The following is a 15,871-nucleotide window of genomic DNA, read 5'->3' as shown; positions in this document are numbered from 1 at the left end:
ATAGGTACATAGATAGATGATAGATAGATAGATAGATAGATAGATAGATAGATAGATAGATAGATAGATAGATAGATAGATAGATAGATAGATAGATAGATAGATAATGATAGGTAGATATTTGTTTGGGCCCAGACCTGTGATTTCATTGGGATAGGGAACTCCTGGTGAAGCAGATTGCTCTATCCATGCAGATCATCAACTTTTCTGCAATTTACAGCCTTAGAGAATTGTTCAGGGCCACTAAGAAAGTGCCTTACCCAAAATAATATCATCACTATGTGTCAGAGTTGGGACTTGTACCCAGGTCTTGTACCCTGACTCTGAGGTCAGCTCTTACTTCACCATGCCATGCTACATCTATAGGGAGGTTATTTGAACAGTTGAGAGGGTTGTTAAAAGTACCTACCCTAGTGTAGCATCAGTGGGAACAGAGAAGAGCAGTTGGATCTAAGAGATATTTTGGACATGGACTTAAACAGAGCTTGATAACTGATTGGATTTGAGAGGTGAGAGAGATGGAAGATCTATGGATAGCCATGACCTCTTCCCCTACCCTTTTTCTGGACCGAGATACCATATCTAACATCCAGCCCCTGGGAGCCTGGGAAGCATCTTCCTGTCTTATCATAGAGTCCAGGATTTTCAGGAGGTCATTTAAGATGTAGCTACACCCTTTCATGCTATGTCCCACAACCTTCTTTGTCAGGCCCAGTTCTCATACTATATAGAAGCTTAGGTTCACCTCTCATCTCAAGTTGGTTCTCAACTACTCTTCAGTTCCACATTCAAAACATGTTTCACATCCATCCCCTCTTTTTAAAAATCTCATTACACCAAACTAGGTTCATCTCACCAATCATCCCAGATATCACAGTAACTTCTCTATAAAGACAACAGTTTGTAATGAATAAGGAACTGGCCCTGGAATCAGGAAGTCCTGCTTGTAACACACTGTCTTTGTGATTCTGGGCAGGTCACCTAACTTCTCAATCTCCAAGCAAATCTCTAACCCTCTGAGTATGTCCAGTTACTTTAAGATGTATCTCTCCTTATATGAGTTTCCTTGGGATCACTGAAGGCAATTGTAAACATTTTCTTAGATGACAGAAGTTCTGCCTTTTCCTTTGTGGCTAGCAGCAGTCTCCTTTGTTGTTATTTAGTCATTTTTTCAGTTGTGTCTGACTCTTTGTGGCCCCTTTTGGGCTTTCTTGGCAAAGAAGGGCAGTTTGCCATTTCCTTCTCAAGCTCATTTTACAGATGAAGAAACTGAGGCCAACAAGGTTAAGTTACTTGCCCAAGGTCATACAGCTAGCAAGTGTGTGAGGCCAGATTTGAATTCAGGAAGATGAGTCTTTATGACCCCAGGCTCACCATTCTATGCACTGTGATGCCACCTAACCTGTCTCCTTATGTGTGCCCTATTTCCTTGGCTGGGAAATATTTTCTAGTACCAAACTCATCAACAAGGTAGGGGAATATACTGTGACAAGTTTGATATTCACAAGAGGCAAAGTCTCCATCATTATGAGTCCATGATTTGTGCACCATGATTAACACTAGACAAAGTTCCTCCCTCACCCCCTATTACTTGCCTTCCTCTTTGAAGGAAAGTGATCCCTTCAATGCAGAGATTTCCTCTATCAATTCAAATTGAAACCCATCTCTAGTTTATGCTGTATGAACCCTGTCCATGCTCATCCATAGTACCTCCACAGAGGGCCTACCCAATACACTCTAATGCTTCTTGTAGGTCTTTTTCTATTTAATGTATGTCAAAGGAGCACACAAGTTCTCTCCATCTATTATCTCTTGTTTGCTGAACAGGATGAGCCCATATCCTTTTATGATCATACATTTCCTCACTGATGTATGTTTTACCAATTTTTAAATGTGGGGCATAACTAGAAAAACAATGCCACCTATACATTCCCACTATGTTCCTCTTTGTGGCTCTTTGGATTAGGCACAACTTTGATCTTTCAAAGATTATGGTAATCCAAGGATCTCAACCATATTTTCTGGGAGAATATTTGTGTTTAAAAAAAGATGGGTTTTTACTATGGGAAGCAGCCTGTGATTGTTAAAAAGCACTGCACAATTTTACAAATGAAATCCAGCCCTTTCATCCTGCTGTTTCATTTTGGCCATAACTCATACGTCCATATGCAATGCCTATTTTGAATATTTGTACTACCATCTGACTTCAATGAAGTGGTCATCCAACTGCAACTAATATGGACAACAGGCATTTTTCATCCAAGAAAATGGATTCTTGGGCCAATTTCTTTTGAGCACATGGAAGGAGGGTGGGCAATGTTCTAGGACCTGATGCAATTAGCCCAATATTGTCCTTAGAAAAGAGCATCTAGGGGCAGCTAGATGGCGCAGTGGATGGAGCATCGGCCCTGGAGTCAGGAGTACCTGAGTTCAAATCCGGCCTCAGACACTTAACACTTACTAGCTGTGTGACCCTGGGCAAGTCACTTAACCCCAATTGCCTCACTAAAAAAAAAAAAAAAAAAACCAAAAAAAAAGAAAAAAAAAAAAGAAAAGAGCATCTGGAGAACCTCACCATCAATAGAGAATCTTGAGATCTTGAGAAAGACATTAAAGGCAGAAAAGGCACTGGACTTGGAGGCGAAGGGGTTGGCTTTGAATCCCAGTTCTGGTGACTCTCTGGAGGACAAGCTAAGCCACTCTTTGGGCCTCAGTTTCCTCATCTGTAGGATGATAGGGTTGGATTAGATGACCTCAGAGGCTCCTTCCAACTGTAAATCTATAAATTGGGGGGGGGGCAGAGCCAAGATGGCGGAGGTAAATCTATAATATGATAATCTTTTACAGTAGTGAACACCTTGCTGCTGAGAATATTATTCTGTTTTATGTCTGGATTGACATTAATGACCAGAGGGCAGACACCAAGTGCAGCCAGAGACTATAAGACACCATAGAAGCTCATAGGAGACACAGACACACTACAATTATCATGTTCTCCGCCCACCACTCCAGCCTCTGAAGCTGCTTTCCCAGGCAGTGAGAACCCAGAGCAGAGCACTAAAAATAACAGCTACTGGGGAAAGGTCCGTGTTCTTCCTCAAGACATTTCATTCAGTCATTTCTCTGCTACTAAACTAATTCTGCCCAAAAGACAGTTGTGGCATATCCACCAACAAATGGAAGCACCATATCTCCTCCTTCCATGCCCTCCACTACATATAATGAATAAAAAACTATTTCACTCTTTGTGACCCCATTTGGGGTTTTCTTGGCAAAGATACTAGAGCAGTTTACCATTCCCTTCTCCAGCTCATTTTCCAGGTGCGGAAACTGAAACAAAGTTAAGTGACTTGCCCACAGTCACACAGCTAGTAAGTAAGTGTCTGAGGACAGATAGAACTCAGAAAGATGAGTCTTACTCCAGGCCCAGGACTCTATTCAGAACACCACCAAGCCACTCCATATGCTATTACTATCTCAATTTAAAAGATAAGGATCATATGCCTAATCTCTGCATCCTTCCCCAGGGGTTGAGGGTGAAGTGAGTTCAGATTCAGAGAGTGAAAGGGCTATTTCTGCTACAGGTCCCTACAGGAAGATAGCCCAGACCACTTTGAGCACATTGTTGCTACTGCCACAATCCCTCACCACCTCCAGCATTCACCCCTCTATCTGAGGAAAACGACAGCACCTGACTGATAAGTCATGAACATAGTATAAATTGAGGGAGAAAAATTGTGCTTTGTCTCCAATGAACATTGAAGAAGGAAACCTTACTACGGAGGCTTCCTGGTGTCTTCCTCCTACCCCTTTCCAGTCTTCTGATCACCCAGTGTATTCTATGCATTTTTTTTTTTTGGCCAGGACAGTGGATGGGCAGAGGAAGCAAGCATGCAGGTCTTTATATAGTTGCATTAGGGCAGGAAAGGATTGTCAACAGAGGATGAATTGGGAAGAAGGCTCAACCACAAGGTCAGCTCTGCACAGAGAGCAAGAGTTCTTAACCTGCAGTCCGTGAACTGGTTTTGGCTTTGTTTTATTTTAATTTGATCACTGTATTACGATAGAAATGGTTTCCTTTGTAATCCCATGTATTTTATTTCATATATTTAAAAACATTATTCTGAGAAGGGGTCCGCAAGCTTCTCCAGACTGCCAAAGGGCTCCAGGACACAAGCGAGGTTAAGAACCCGTGCTATAGAGAATGAGGACAAGATTCAAATGGATAATGAAGAGTTGACTACCACCCACTGTGTTTGGTTAGAACCAAGTGCTTGACACTATTTCTGAGTAAAACAACTCACTCTGTTAGTGTATAAATTGATCCATGACATGCATGGTTATCCTTGACTCATGCATGGTATCTATTGAAGAATACAGACATTTCACTTAAGTATAGCATTAAAGCTCCTATCCTATGCAGGACAGATATGATATGAATATAAATACAAAGCAGTAGTAGTCCCCAAGGAGCTTACAACTAGACAGAAGAGAAAAGATGCTCAAACAAATAACTTTTTTTTTTTTGGTGAGGCAATTGGGGTTAAGTGACTTGCCCAGGGTCACACAGCTAGTAAGTATCAAGTGTCTGAGGCTGGATTTGAACTCAGGTCCTCCTGAATCCAAGACTGGTACTCTATCCACTGTGCCACCTAGCTGCCCCATGACTTTCTATCTATTGGGAAATAGAATGGAGGAATGGGGAATACAAAGGAGGGAGGGGAAGTATCTTTAGAAGTGTTAGTCCAAAGATTGTGAACTAACTAACCTGGGTTTTAGAAGAATATTTTAATATATTATTTAGACCATTTCTTTATTTTAACATTTTTATTACTATCTTTTGTTTTTTTGTCATCTTCATCCCTACACACACACACACACACACACACACTCATAACCAAAGAATAAAAAAGGAAAGTTTTTTTAAGAAGCCAAAACTAACCAGGACATCAACCAGTTCCAACATTATATGCAATGTTCCACACCCATAGTCCACCAACTCTGTAACGAATTGAGAGGGATATATATATATATATATATATATATATATATATATATATATATATATATATATATATAGTTTTGTTTTGCAGGGCAATGAGGGTTAATTGACTTTCCCAGGGTCACACAGCTAGTAAGTGTCAAGTGTCTGAGGTCATATTTGAACTCAGGTCCTCCTGAATCTAGAGCTGGTGCTTTATCCATTGCACCACCTAGGTGCCTCCAAGAGGGGTATATTTTTATATCCAGAGGTGCCAGAGCCAGCTCTAAGGCAATTGTTAAATTTTCAATATGAGCTTTTACTCCTCGGAAATCCCCCAAAGCTGCAAATTAGGACTTGGTTTATTGTTTGTTGATTGTTTAGGCTTCAGAAAGTCTTAATAGAGGGCAGCTAGGTGGCGCAGTGGATAGAGCACCGGCCCTGGATTCAGGAGGACCTGAGTTCAAATTCGGCCTCAGATACTTAACAATTACTAGCTGTGTGACCCTGGGCAAGTCACTTAACCCCAACTGCCTCACAAAAAAAAAAAAAAGAAAGAAAGAAAGTCTTAATAGTGTAGAATACACTTAAAAGTGGACTATATATGCATTTCCTACCCCCCCCCAATAGCTGTTAAACATTTACCAGCACACCCCCTGCTTATATATCTTCTCAGCCAGGCTTGGTTATAAACTTTCTTAAAGATGCCATAGAAAAGTATCTCATTCATATTTTAGGACATGTATATTCAATTTATGAATGGACACACTAACTTGGGTTTCACAAATTCCAGGACATGTGTATTCAATTTATGAATGGACACACTAACTTGGGTTTCACAAATTCCTATTCTTACACATGTTATTGTGTTACAATTTTATTTTTGAAACCTATTTTAACAGCACATTATTGCTATATAGGGATAAGATAGCAATTGAAGGTACCAAAAAAAGATACCTCTTTTTAACAATATTCTCTTTTCTGTTAAGACCATAGGAAATATTTGTTCCTTAAAGTATAATTTGCTACTGATCGTGTTTTGAATGCCATTTTATTTTCGATAATGAATTGAGTCTAAACTCATGCCACTTTCCGTAAGAAAGAACAGGACCCAGGCACAGGCACGATTCCCCTCAGCAAGAACTCGGGACATTATAACTGAAAACAATAATCTGAGGGGCAGGATTGGGTACATGCATGCATGCAGCAGTGATTTGCAAAATTACCTTGTATTCAGCTCTTATCTTTCATCTTTGGGCTGAATGAGTTTCCTGCAATTATCTCTAATAACAGCTTTCTCTCTTTCTTGCTCTCTCTCTCTTCTTTTGTATATCTGGTTCTGGATCTGTTTGTAGGTTTGGATAGATGCTGCCACTCAAATATGCTTCTCTCTTGGTGTTGGGTTTGGTGTGCTAATAGCATTCTCCAGTTACAATAAATTTACTAACAACTGTTATAGGTAAGCCCTGAACTCTTATCTTTGAAAGTGTTTGAATGATCAAATGATGGGTCATTTATTTTTTCTATTGAGATTTTAAAATAACTGATACAGAAGTCACTGTTTTGAAGAAGAGAAAGGGAAAACTGCTTAGGAAACCTAGAAACTAGACCTTCAACTTACCCTTTTTGTGTATCATGGACCCTGGTAAGCTATAGATTTCTCAGAGTAATGTTTTTAAATGCATAAAATTTTTTAAAGGATTACAAAGGAAATAAATCATATTGAAATACAGTAATCACACAATTTTTAGACCCCACAATAAGACCTTTGTGGACAAAAGCTTCTTCAACTGTGGGTCTCAACCCCATATGAGGTCACATAACTGAATGGGGGGGGTGCAAAAAATTTGGCAACAGTAAAAGGTTATTTCCTAGACCTATATATCTGGGGTCACATAAAATTTCTTGAGCAAAAATGAATCACAAGTGGAAAAAGATTAAGAGACCCTGTGCTAGACTATCTTTTTGAATAAATTAAAATTAGAATAAGGATAGAACAGGTGAAATGTTTGTCTTAAATTGATTAAAATACTCATATTAAATATGTAAAACAAAGAGAAAAAACATATCACCTCTATTTCAGTGGGATTTTCATTTTTCTAGAATTGATGAGTCTAAATGAGACTTGAGGATATCCATGTGCAGGAATTGAAAACTTTATTTAAAAGTTCTCTAAAACCTATATTTTCTTTCTTTACAATTTTAGCCTTCCTTTGCTATCTCTTTCCCGATCACTTTCAATCCTCTACATTTTCCTGATAAGCTTCCTCCTAATGGTAGTCAGCAGCCTAGCATCATTATATTCATATAGATCTCTTCTAGAGAAGCTAGGTAGAGTTAGGAAGACTCATCTTCCAAGTTCAAATCCAGCCTCATATACTTATTAGCTTTGTGACCCTGGGCAAGTCACTTAATCCTGTTTGCTTCAGTTTCCTCATCTATAAAATGAGCTGGAGGAGGAAATGGCAAACTATTCCAGTATCTTTGCTAGGAAAACCACAAATGAATGGGGTAATGAAGAGTCAGACGCAACTAAACATCAAGATCTCTTCTAGATCACATGACAGTATTTGAACTAAAGGGTACCTCAGAGGTCATCTAGTTCCACTTCTTCATTTTACAAGGTGATTTATTTTAATTTTTTAAAATAATAAACACTTTTCTTTAAAGTTTTGAATTCCAAATTCTATCCCTCCTACACTCTGTCCCCTGCCCCTTCCCTGAGGTGGTAAGCAATCAGATATAGTTCATACATGTACATTTATGTAAAACATGATCATATTAGTCATTTTACAAGGTGATTTAACTGAGGCCTAGAGAGATTAGGTGACTTGCCCAAGTTTACACAGCTAACAAGTAGTAGAGCCAAGATTCGTACTTAAAATATGGATTTGAATCTGACACACTTCCCTGTCTTCTTCTTTTTTTTTTTTAATTTATTTTTGCAGGGCAATGAGAGTTAAGTGACTTGCCCAGGGTCACACGGCTAGTAAATGTCAAGTGTCTAAGACCACATTTGAACTCAGGTCCTCCTGAATCCAGGGCTGGTGCTTTATCCATTGCACTACCTAGCTGCCCCTAAAATAGATATTCTTAACATGTTTTGAAAATAATCTTTAAATCCTTATTCACAATGTCTGCTACTATGTTCACTCCTGCAGCAGAAAATCTGAAACATGTTCCAAAGAGCACTGAGTAATTCGGAGCAGCACTAGACATGTCCCTGGATGTCTGTAAAGTGGAGTATGGAACCAGACTCTCTTCTATCATTGTGTTTCTTCTTTCAGATGAGATCAGATTAGATAATATTTGTGACAATCAAATGAGATAATATTGTAAAGCGCTTAACACAGTGTCTGGCATATAGTAGGTGCTTGATAAATGCTTGTTCCCTTCCCCCTTTCCTTCTTTCCTCCCCAGCAGCTATTGGGTAAGCTCATTTTGGGCTGTGTTGCTATAAAAAGTGACATATGCAGCTTGTTTACATGAATTCACTGGCCAAAGAAGATGACTTAAAATAACCCAGGGATTTTATGTGGAGATGCTGGTGTCTTTGACCTTTATAGACTGATTATTTACCTTCTTTTTTATAAAAAGAGTTACTGTAGACACAAATATGGAGAGACCAAATGAATAGGAGAGGAAATTCAAAGCTTCATTTCTGAACATTTTGGTTGCTTTAAAAATGTTTATTGGCTAAAAACTTAAAATATTAATACTGTGTTGAGGTTAAAAATCCTTTCAAAAAAAGAAGAAGAAGAAACTCAGTTTCTTTAGGGGCAGCTAGGTAGCACAGTGGATAAAGCACCAGCCCTGGAGTTAGGAGGACCAGAGTTCAAATTCAGCCTCAGACACTTAACACTAGCTCTGTGACCCTAAGCAAGTCAATTAACCCCAATTGCATCACCCTCCCCACCCCCCCAAAAAAAAGAAAGAAAAGAAACTCAAAAAATCCCTTCCAAAAATGATTAGCAATCAGTTCATGGAATCTCCTTCCAAATTAGCTATTAAGACTATGGGGGGGGGCAATGAGGGTTAAGTGACTTGCACAGAGTCTCACAGCTAGTGTGAAGTGTCTGAGGCCAGATTTGAACTCAGGTTCTCCTGAATTCAGGGCCAGTGCTTTATCCACTGTGCCACCCAGCTGTCCCACTATAAATTTTTTTTTAACAAAACCACTTTCAGTCTGAATTGTCATATTTAGATTTTCATCTTAATAATAATTAGCCTTCTAAGAAGCTAAATAAAAATAACATAATGTGCCCAAATAATAATGGCAGTGACAGGTACCAGAAACCAGGGTTCTTCCTCTGAACTTGAGTGGTGCTTTATACCCTTTCCCCCAGCTTACAAGTAAGTGACTGACCAGTAGGAGGCCCACTTAATGAGTGAGGATGGGGTAGAAAGTTATGTATTGAATTAAGGTTTAGACCAAATAATTTCTAGGATCCTTACCAACTCTCCAACTGTTTGACTCTATGATTCATGTTTCTGGGCTTCTCCATCTCCCCTACTAATTGTAGAGGGGCAGTGAGGTGGCACAGTGGATAGAACAATGGCCCTGGAGTTAGAAGGACCTGCATTCAAATCTGGCCTCAGACACTTGACACTACTAGCTATGTGACCTTGGGAAAGTGACTTAACCCCGATTGCCTCAAATATCCAGGCCATCTCCAATCATTCTGATGTATATCTTGCCACTGGACCCAGAAGGCCCAGATGGACCTAGATGGAGGAAAGAGTGAGATTGGTGACCTTGCACGGCCATCCCTCACTTAAATCTAATTCACCACAAGTCATGACATCACCTCCCACTATCATGGTCCTCTTTGAGAATGAAGAACAAATAACAAAAACAACTACTTGCAGAATGAATTCTTTAATTCTAGAATCTTCATTTAAGAAATGCATAACAACTCAAATATCATTTTCAGAACATGATATAAATGTACACATTGAAAGCCATTAAAATACTCAAATAGATATGTGATCTCATCAATTTGGGAGTTCCCTCCAACAATTCAAATTGCAGCTCTCTGAATGCCCCCTGTCATCCCCCACTCTTGCCATGGGACTAGCCATTTTTGTCTTCCAATCATACAATTCCTTGAATTCCATTAAAATTCTTTAACTTATTATCTCAGTCAGTCAATAAACATTTATTAAGTGCCTACTATGTGCCAGATATGTACTTTAAATCAATTCAGGAATTTCTAGCTTTACTCCTTTGAATATCATAGATTTAAACTTTTGTATCATATTCCTGGCATACGGATAAAGACTGGAACAATGATTTCATTGCTCTTGGAAACTACCAGATGGGAAAACTACCTTTATGAATACAGGCTGGCTCATTCTCTGTGACTTGTAGTCTTAGCTGCTCAGAAGAGTGAAAATTTAAGTGGATTGTCCTAGGTCACACAGCCAGTATATGACCAAGACAGGACTGGAACCCACATCTTCATGGCTTTAAGGGCAGCTATGTCTCCATTATGGCAGGCTTCCTCTCTATCCAGTTACTGATTATATTCCCATTTACTGACTAGCATGGTATGCAAATAAGCATTTACATTAGGAGGGTGTTTGAAAGCTAAATAAGTTAAGGATCAGCAGTGCATTGGTTCGCCTTAGTGTCATTAAGAATTGGCTTCAAGCAGCTAGGTGGCTCAATGGATAGAGCACTGCCTTGTATTCAGGAGAACCTGAGTTCAAATCCGGCCTCAGACACTTGGCACTTACTAGCTGTGTGACCCTGGGCAAGTGACTTAACCCCCATTGCCTGCAAAAAAATAAAATAAAATAAAATAAAAAAAGAATTGGCTTCAAGTCTCACATCTGAGGTCCATTGCCCATGTCACCCTGAACAAGTCACTTTACTTCTCCATGTCCCAAGCCACTCTCTAAAACTGTAAGTTGTAAAATAGTTGCTATTAGTAGAAATATTTTCCCACCCCAGTGAAATTATGAGTCTGGGCAAAACAATAGAAAAGCCCCATAAAATATTGTGTTTCCAATATGTCTTCATCACCTTCCCAATCTTAATAATTCATTGACACTATACCTAAAATGGCTCCCAGAAGTCCCCTTTCTTATTACCATTTTTGTAAAGTATATCCAGGTATACCTTGTTTTCTAAGGTCTAGGTCAAATGAAGTCATAAAACAAATTTTTTCTATATGTATCAGTTAAGTATTGTTGACTAGAAGTCACAGAAACATTTTTCTTTTTCTTTTTTTTTTTTGGGGGGGGAATAGGGCAAAGAGGGTTAAGTGACTTGCCCAGGGTCACACAGCTAGTGTCAAGTGTCAAAGGTCAGATTTGAACTCAGGTCCTTCTGAATCCAGGGCCAGTGCTTTATCCATTCAGCTACCTAGCTGCCCCCCACAGAAACATTTTTTTTCAGTATGGGTATGTGTGTGTGCATCAATCAACTTAAAAGCAGAATCATTATATAGATTAGTTAATTGGTAGCACAGAGTACCAGGCATGGAGTCAAAAAGATTCATCTTCCTGAATTCAAATCTGGCCTTAGACCCCTACTAGCTGTGTGACCCTGAGCAAGTCACTCTCATTTAACCTTGTTTGCTTCAGTTTCCTCATCTATAAAATGAAGTGGATAAGGAAATGGCAAGCCACCACAGTATCTCTTCCAAGATAACCCCACATAGAGTCATGAAGAGTCACACACGACTGAACAACTTTTTTGATACATTCATTACTAGGTGAAATTCACCTCAAGAAAATATATGTTCCCCTGAAAAAAAGCCTCATGCATTGTTCCAAAAGAAATCCCAATAGTTGAAATGTGTTGCTCACAAAACCTTTTGTCACAGGGTTCCCTTAATTAATAGTGTTTGGTTAATCAGGGAAATAAGCTCAATTGCTGGCCAATTTCCTGTTTTAAGTGGTTCTTATGGAGGAATAAAGAGACTTCCAGTCTTCCTTCTTGCTAATTGGTTATATCTAGTACTCAAGATATGGGGAGTCAGAAGAACTGTTCTTCTTTTACTTTTTTGTTTGTTTTTGTTGTTGTTGTTTTGTTTTTGTGGGGCAATGAGGGTTAAGTGACTTGCCCAGGGTCACACAGCTAGTAAGTGTCAAGTGTCTGAGGCCAGATTTTGCCACCTAGCTGCCCCTCTTCCTTTACTTTTGACACTAGCTTTGATTCTGCTCCTGAATGTCTGAGCAGATTGCGGTCAAGATGGAGCAAACTCCTGCTCTCTCTTCTCCCTCTTTCCTCCCATACTCTTCCCTTCCCTTGCCTTCTCTTACCTCTTCTCCTTCACTTCTCCTCTTTCCCTCTAGTCATCTTGTTTCTTCCCAACCCCCCAAAAGAGTGGCTAGAGGAAGCTGCATGGTCAAGATAAGTTAGGGAAAACATTTTGGTTCATTTTTTTCCTCCCTCCTTCAAGCCCAAATTTTGCTTAAAACAAAACATTGATGGATTTTGCCATTGAAGATGAGAAGGTTGTACAAAAGAGTATCTCATCTGTCCCCTACTAAGTAATAGATGGGACTATGAGAACCTGACCAGCTCCGACTCTTGTTTCCAGATGCCCACTTGAGCATATTCATTGGAGAGTCAGAGATGTCAGAGAGGTCCCTAGAGGCGAGGCCAGTATTGGGTTCTTCTGTGGGGTTACTATAAGCACAGGAGAGCTGCCCTGAATAAAAAGCTTGCAGGAAACTACTCTGTCAACCACAGAGTTGATCATTTTCATTCTGAAAAAAAAAACCAGACCCCTTTACAAAAATGCCTTGAATAATGGCCTTGCCTAACCCCTTGGCCTCACTTCTTCAAGTCCCAGTAAATTAAGAATAATGAGTTGAAAATTACATCTGCTCCCATAATTTTCCTCTGCTTCATGATGAATTGTTTTGTGTTTTCCCAGAGATGCGATCATCACTACCTCTGTCAACTCCCTGACAAGCTTTTTTTCTGGTTTTGTCATCTTCTCCTTTCTGGGCTACATGTCACAGAAACACAATGTGCCCATTGGTGATGTGGCCAAAGATGGTGAGTATGTGATGATTACCAGTTCTTACAAGTGAACTTGTGGCTTTGGCCTGGATTCCTCCGCTATAATCCTGTCCTCACACACTTGATCTCGGTTGTCCATATATCATTGTAAACTACTCTGAGGGGAAGGTGACAGACTTTCCAAAATTGGAGGGGGAATTTTAAATGTGACAAGAAGGTCTTTGTTGAGTTATTCATTAGAATGGTTGAGAGCCCTTCTGAAATACTTTCAAACTGCAGCATGGTTAAACACTCTTAAAGATAATGACCTCTTCTGAAAGTTCCCCCATCCATTCCTCAATGGTCTATACTATATGTATATTAGAAAATAGATCAGGACTTTGCCCAAAGAATGACACATCTATATTATGAAAATACTTCATTTTTTAAGTGAATGCTACTCCTTGGGTTAACAGGGTCAAATAAAAGGGATTCAATCAGTCAATTGACAAGCGTTTATAAAGTACCTACTATGTGTCAGGCACCGTACTCTGGGCATACAAAGACAAAGATGAAACAATCCCTACCCTCCACTCTTGGAGCTTCCATTCGATAGAGGGCAAACAAAGCATGCACATATACAAAATAATTACAAGTTTATTTCAGAAGAGAGGTTCGATTAAATGAAAGAATCAGGAAAGGCTAGGCACGAGCTGTGAAGGAAACTAGGGATTCTGAAGGGTAGAGATGAAGATGAAGTACATTTCAAGTACGGGCAAACATTTGTACAGACATAGAAATGAGAGGTGGAATTTCACGTATGAGGAATAGCCAGACGACCAGCTAGGCAAGACCAGAGTGCATGAAGGGGAGCGATGGATCAGAGCAGGCTGTGGAGAGATTTAGATAACAACGGAGTTTGTGCTTGATCCTAGAGATAATAAGGAGGCACTAGCTGGGCAGGAGAGTGACTGACACAACCACAGATTCCAGGGCTGTTGTGCCCAGAGGAAATCTGTTCAAATTCTTTGCTGGCTGAAAAGGTCGAAAATAAATGTAATTCCAAATGAAGTCACTTGAAAGCATCTTTGTGAATTTCAAATTTTGACTCTGAACATCTAGAAGGTCAACTTGGTGGCACAGTGAATAGAGTACCAGAGCTGGAGTCAGAAAGGCTCATCTGTGTGAGTACAAATCTGGCCTTAGTCATTTACTAGCTGTGTGACCCTGGGCAAGTCACTTAACTCTGTTTGCCTCAGTTTTCTCATCTGTAACATGAGCTAGAGAAAGAAATAGCCAACCACTCCACTGTATTTGTGAGGAAACCCCAAAATGGGGTCACAAAGAGTCAGACACAATTGAAGAATGACTGAACAACCACAACAAATCTAGAAGGTCATGATAAGGAGAAGGCAAAATGGCTGGAGAGAGAGGATCCTTCTTATGCTCAGATGAAAATTAGTATTGGTCAAGTGGGGGAAACACTAGACTTGGAATCTAAAAGCCTGAATTGTTTGATTGAGGCAACCTTTAAACTCCCTTCCATCTTTAACAATCTGTGTATCTCTGGAATTGGAGAAAAAAAGGAGAAAAGAGAATATCCGGCTTTCAGGTGTAAATATGGAGAAACACAATGCCCAGTGACATGATTTATTTCACAAGCACTTCATGAAAGGGAGAATGCCAAGCTTTGGAAAAAGCCACCATTTCTACAAGACACCAACGATGACTTTGCCATGAATTAGCATATTCTAATACAGTGCTTTGGTAGGAACGTTAGCTCTAAATCATGTCTTGATTTGGAGCTCCAGAAAGTCTAGAAAATTCAGGTGCATCTTGAATAATTTATTTGCTTTTGGAGCATTGGATAATAAGGCCAAGTAATCCTAAGGCTAATTTAACCTTGGTACATTTTTTTTTCTTGTCACCACTAATTTGACAGTGTAGCCATGGCCTTAAAGCCCTCATTCCTCTTATCTGTGGTGCTTGTTACTCATTGACAGTCTTCAATGTCCACTTCAGGACTGTTCCCCTACGGTCCTATTTGTAACAAAGGTAATTCTTTCTACCTTAAATTCAGTTTGGACTGTGTACCTAGATGAGGCCAGCTGAATAAGTGATGCTTGTGTTCATGTAAATCATAGGACATTTAAAAATCTTGGGGCAGAGTAAGAGGAGAAGAAAGTAATTCAAAACAAAAATAGGGGTGGTGGAATTTACTCACTATTGCTTTTCTGCATTTTTACTGCTGGTTTTGCCCTTTATTATGATAAATAGTAAGTGCTTACAAAAACCTCCATTAACCCCTGCTAGTAAAGGTTAAAAATGTTCCATCCGCTACAGTGACAAGTAAAGTAAATGTCATTTATGGTTCTAATTCTCCAGAAAATATTAACCCACCTAAAGAAATGAAAGAAGAGGATGTTGATTTTACATTCTGTAAAGCTTACTGATATCTTCCTGTGCGTAGTTTGTGGCATTTGGAATCCGTAGAGGGGTCTAAAGGCAAAGACTCTATTTGAAAATGTGCCTCTGTTCAATCAGGAATGGTGAGAAAGCTTAGTTTAGAATGACATTACAGCCTGCTCATAACTCCTTCTAATAGGGAGCTTCAGAAATCTGTAGCTGATCAGTGTGGGTTCTGGTTCTTCAGAAAGAAAATGAAATGACTTAGTGCTACAGCAGAAGGAAATGTGTTCAGTTCTATACAGTGGAAAGAGCTCTGGAATGAGGACTTAGGTTTGCTCTCCTGCTTCCTATCCATGTGACCTCAATTTCCCCATCTGTAAAAAAAGGGAGTTAAGAATTTTTTACTTCTGTGTTCTTTGTACTTCTAAATCTAAGATACCTGAGACACTGTGTTTAGGTTTGAGAAACTTTGAAATAGAAAAACACTCATTGTTAGAATCTGTATATCTTTGAGAAAAGTA

At 39.4% G+C, this 15,871-nt stretch overlaps 1 protein-coding gene across 1 annotated transcript in view; it reads left to right on the top strand.

Annotated features, from left to right (window-relative positions):
* Positions 1-15,871, top strand: part of SLC6A3 (solute carrier family 6 member 3) — a 102,516-nt gene that overhangs the window by 40,697 nt on the left and 45,948 nt on the right. Inside the window, exons 7-8 of the mRNA XM_043975947.1 lie at positions 6,337-6,440; positions 12,874-12,998. Coding sequence (XP_043831882.1) covers positions 6,337-6,440; positions 12,874-12,998 — 229 coding nt within the window. The remainder of the gene's footprint in view (positions 1-6,336; positions 6,441-12,873; positions 12,999-15,871) is intronic.

This window comes from Dromiciops gliroides, chromosome 1 (assembly GCF_019393635.1).
Source record: "Dromiciops gliroides isolate mDroGli1 chromosome 1, mDroGli1.pri, whole genome shotgun sequence".
Classification (NCBI taxonomy): Eukaryota; Metazoa; Chordata; class Mammalia; order Microbiotheria; family Microbiotheriidae; genus Dromiciops; species Dromiciops gliroides.
This window is presented reverse-complemented; position numbering and strand designations above follow the sequence as displayed.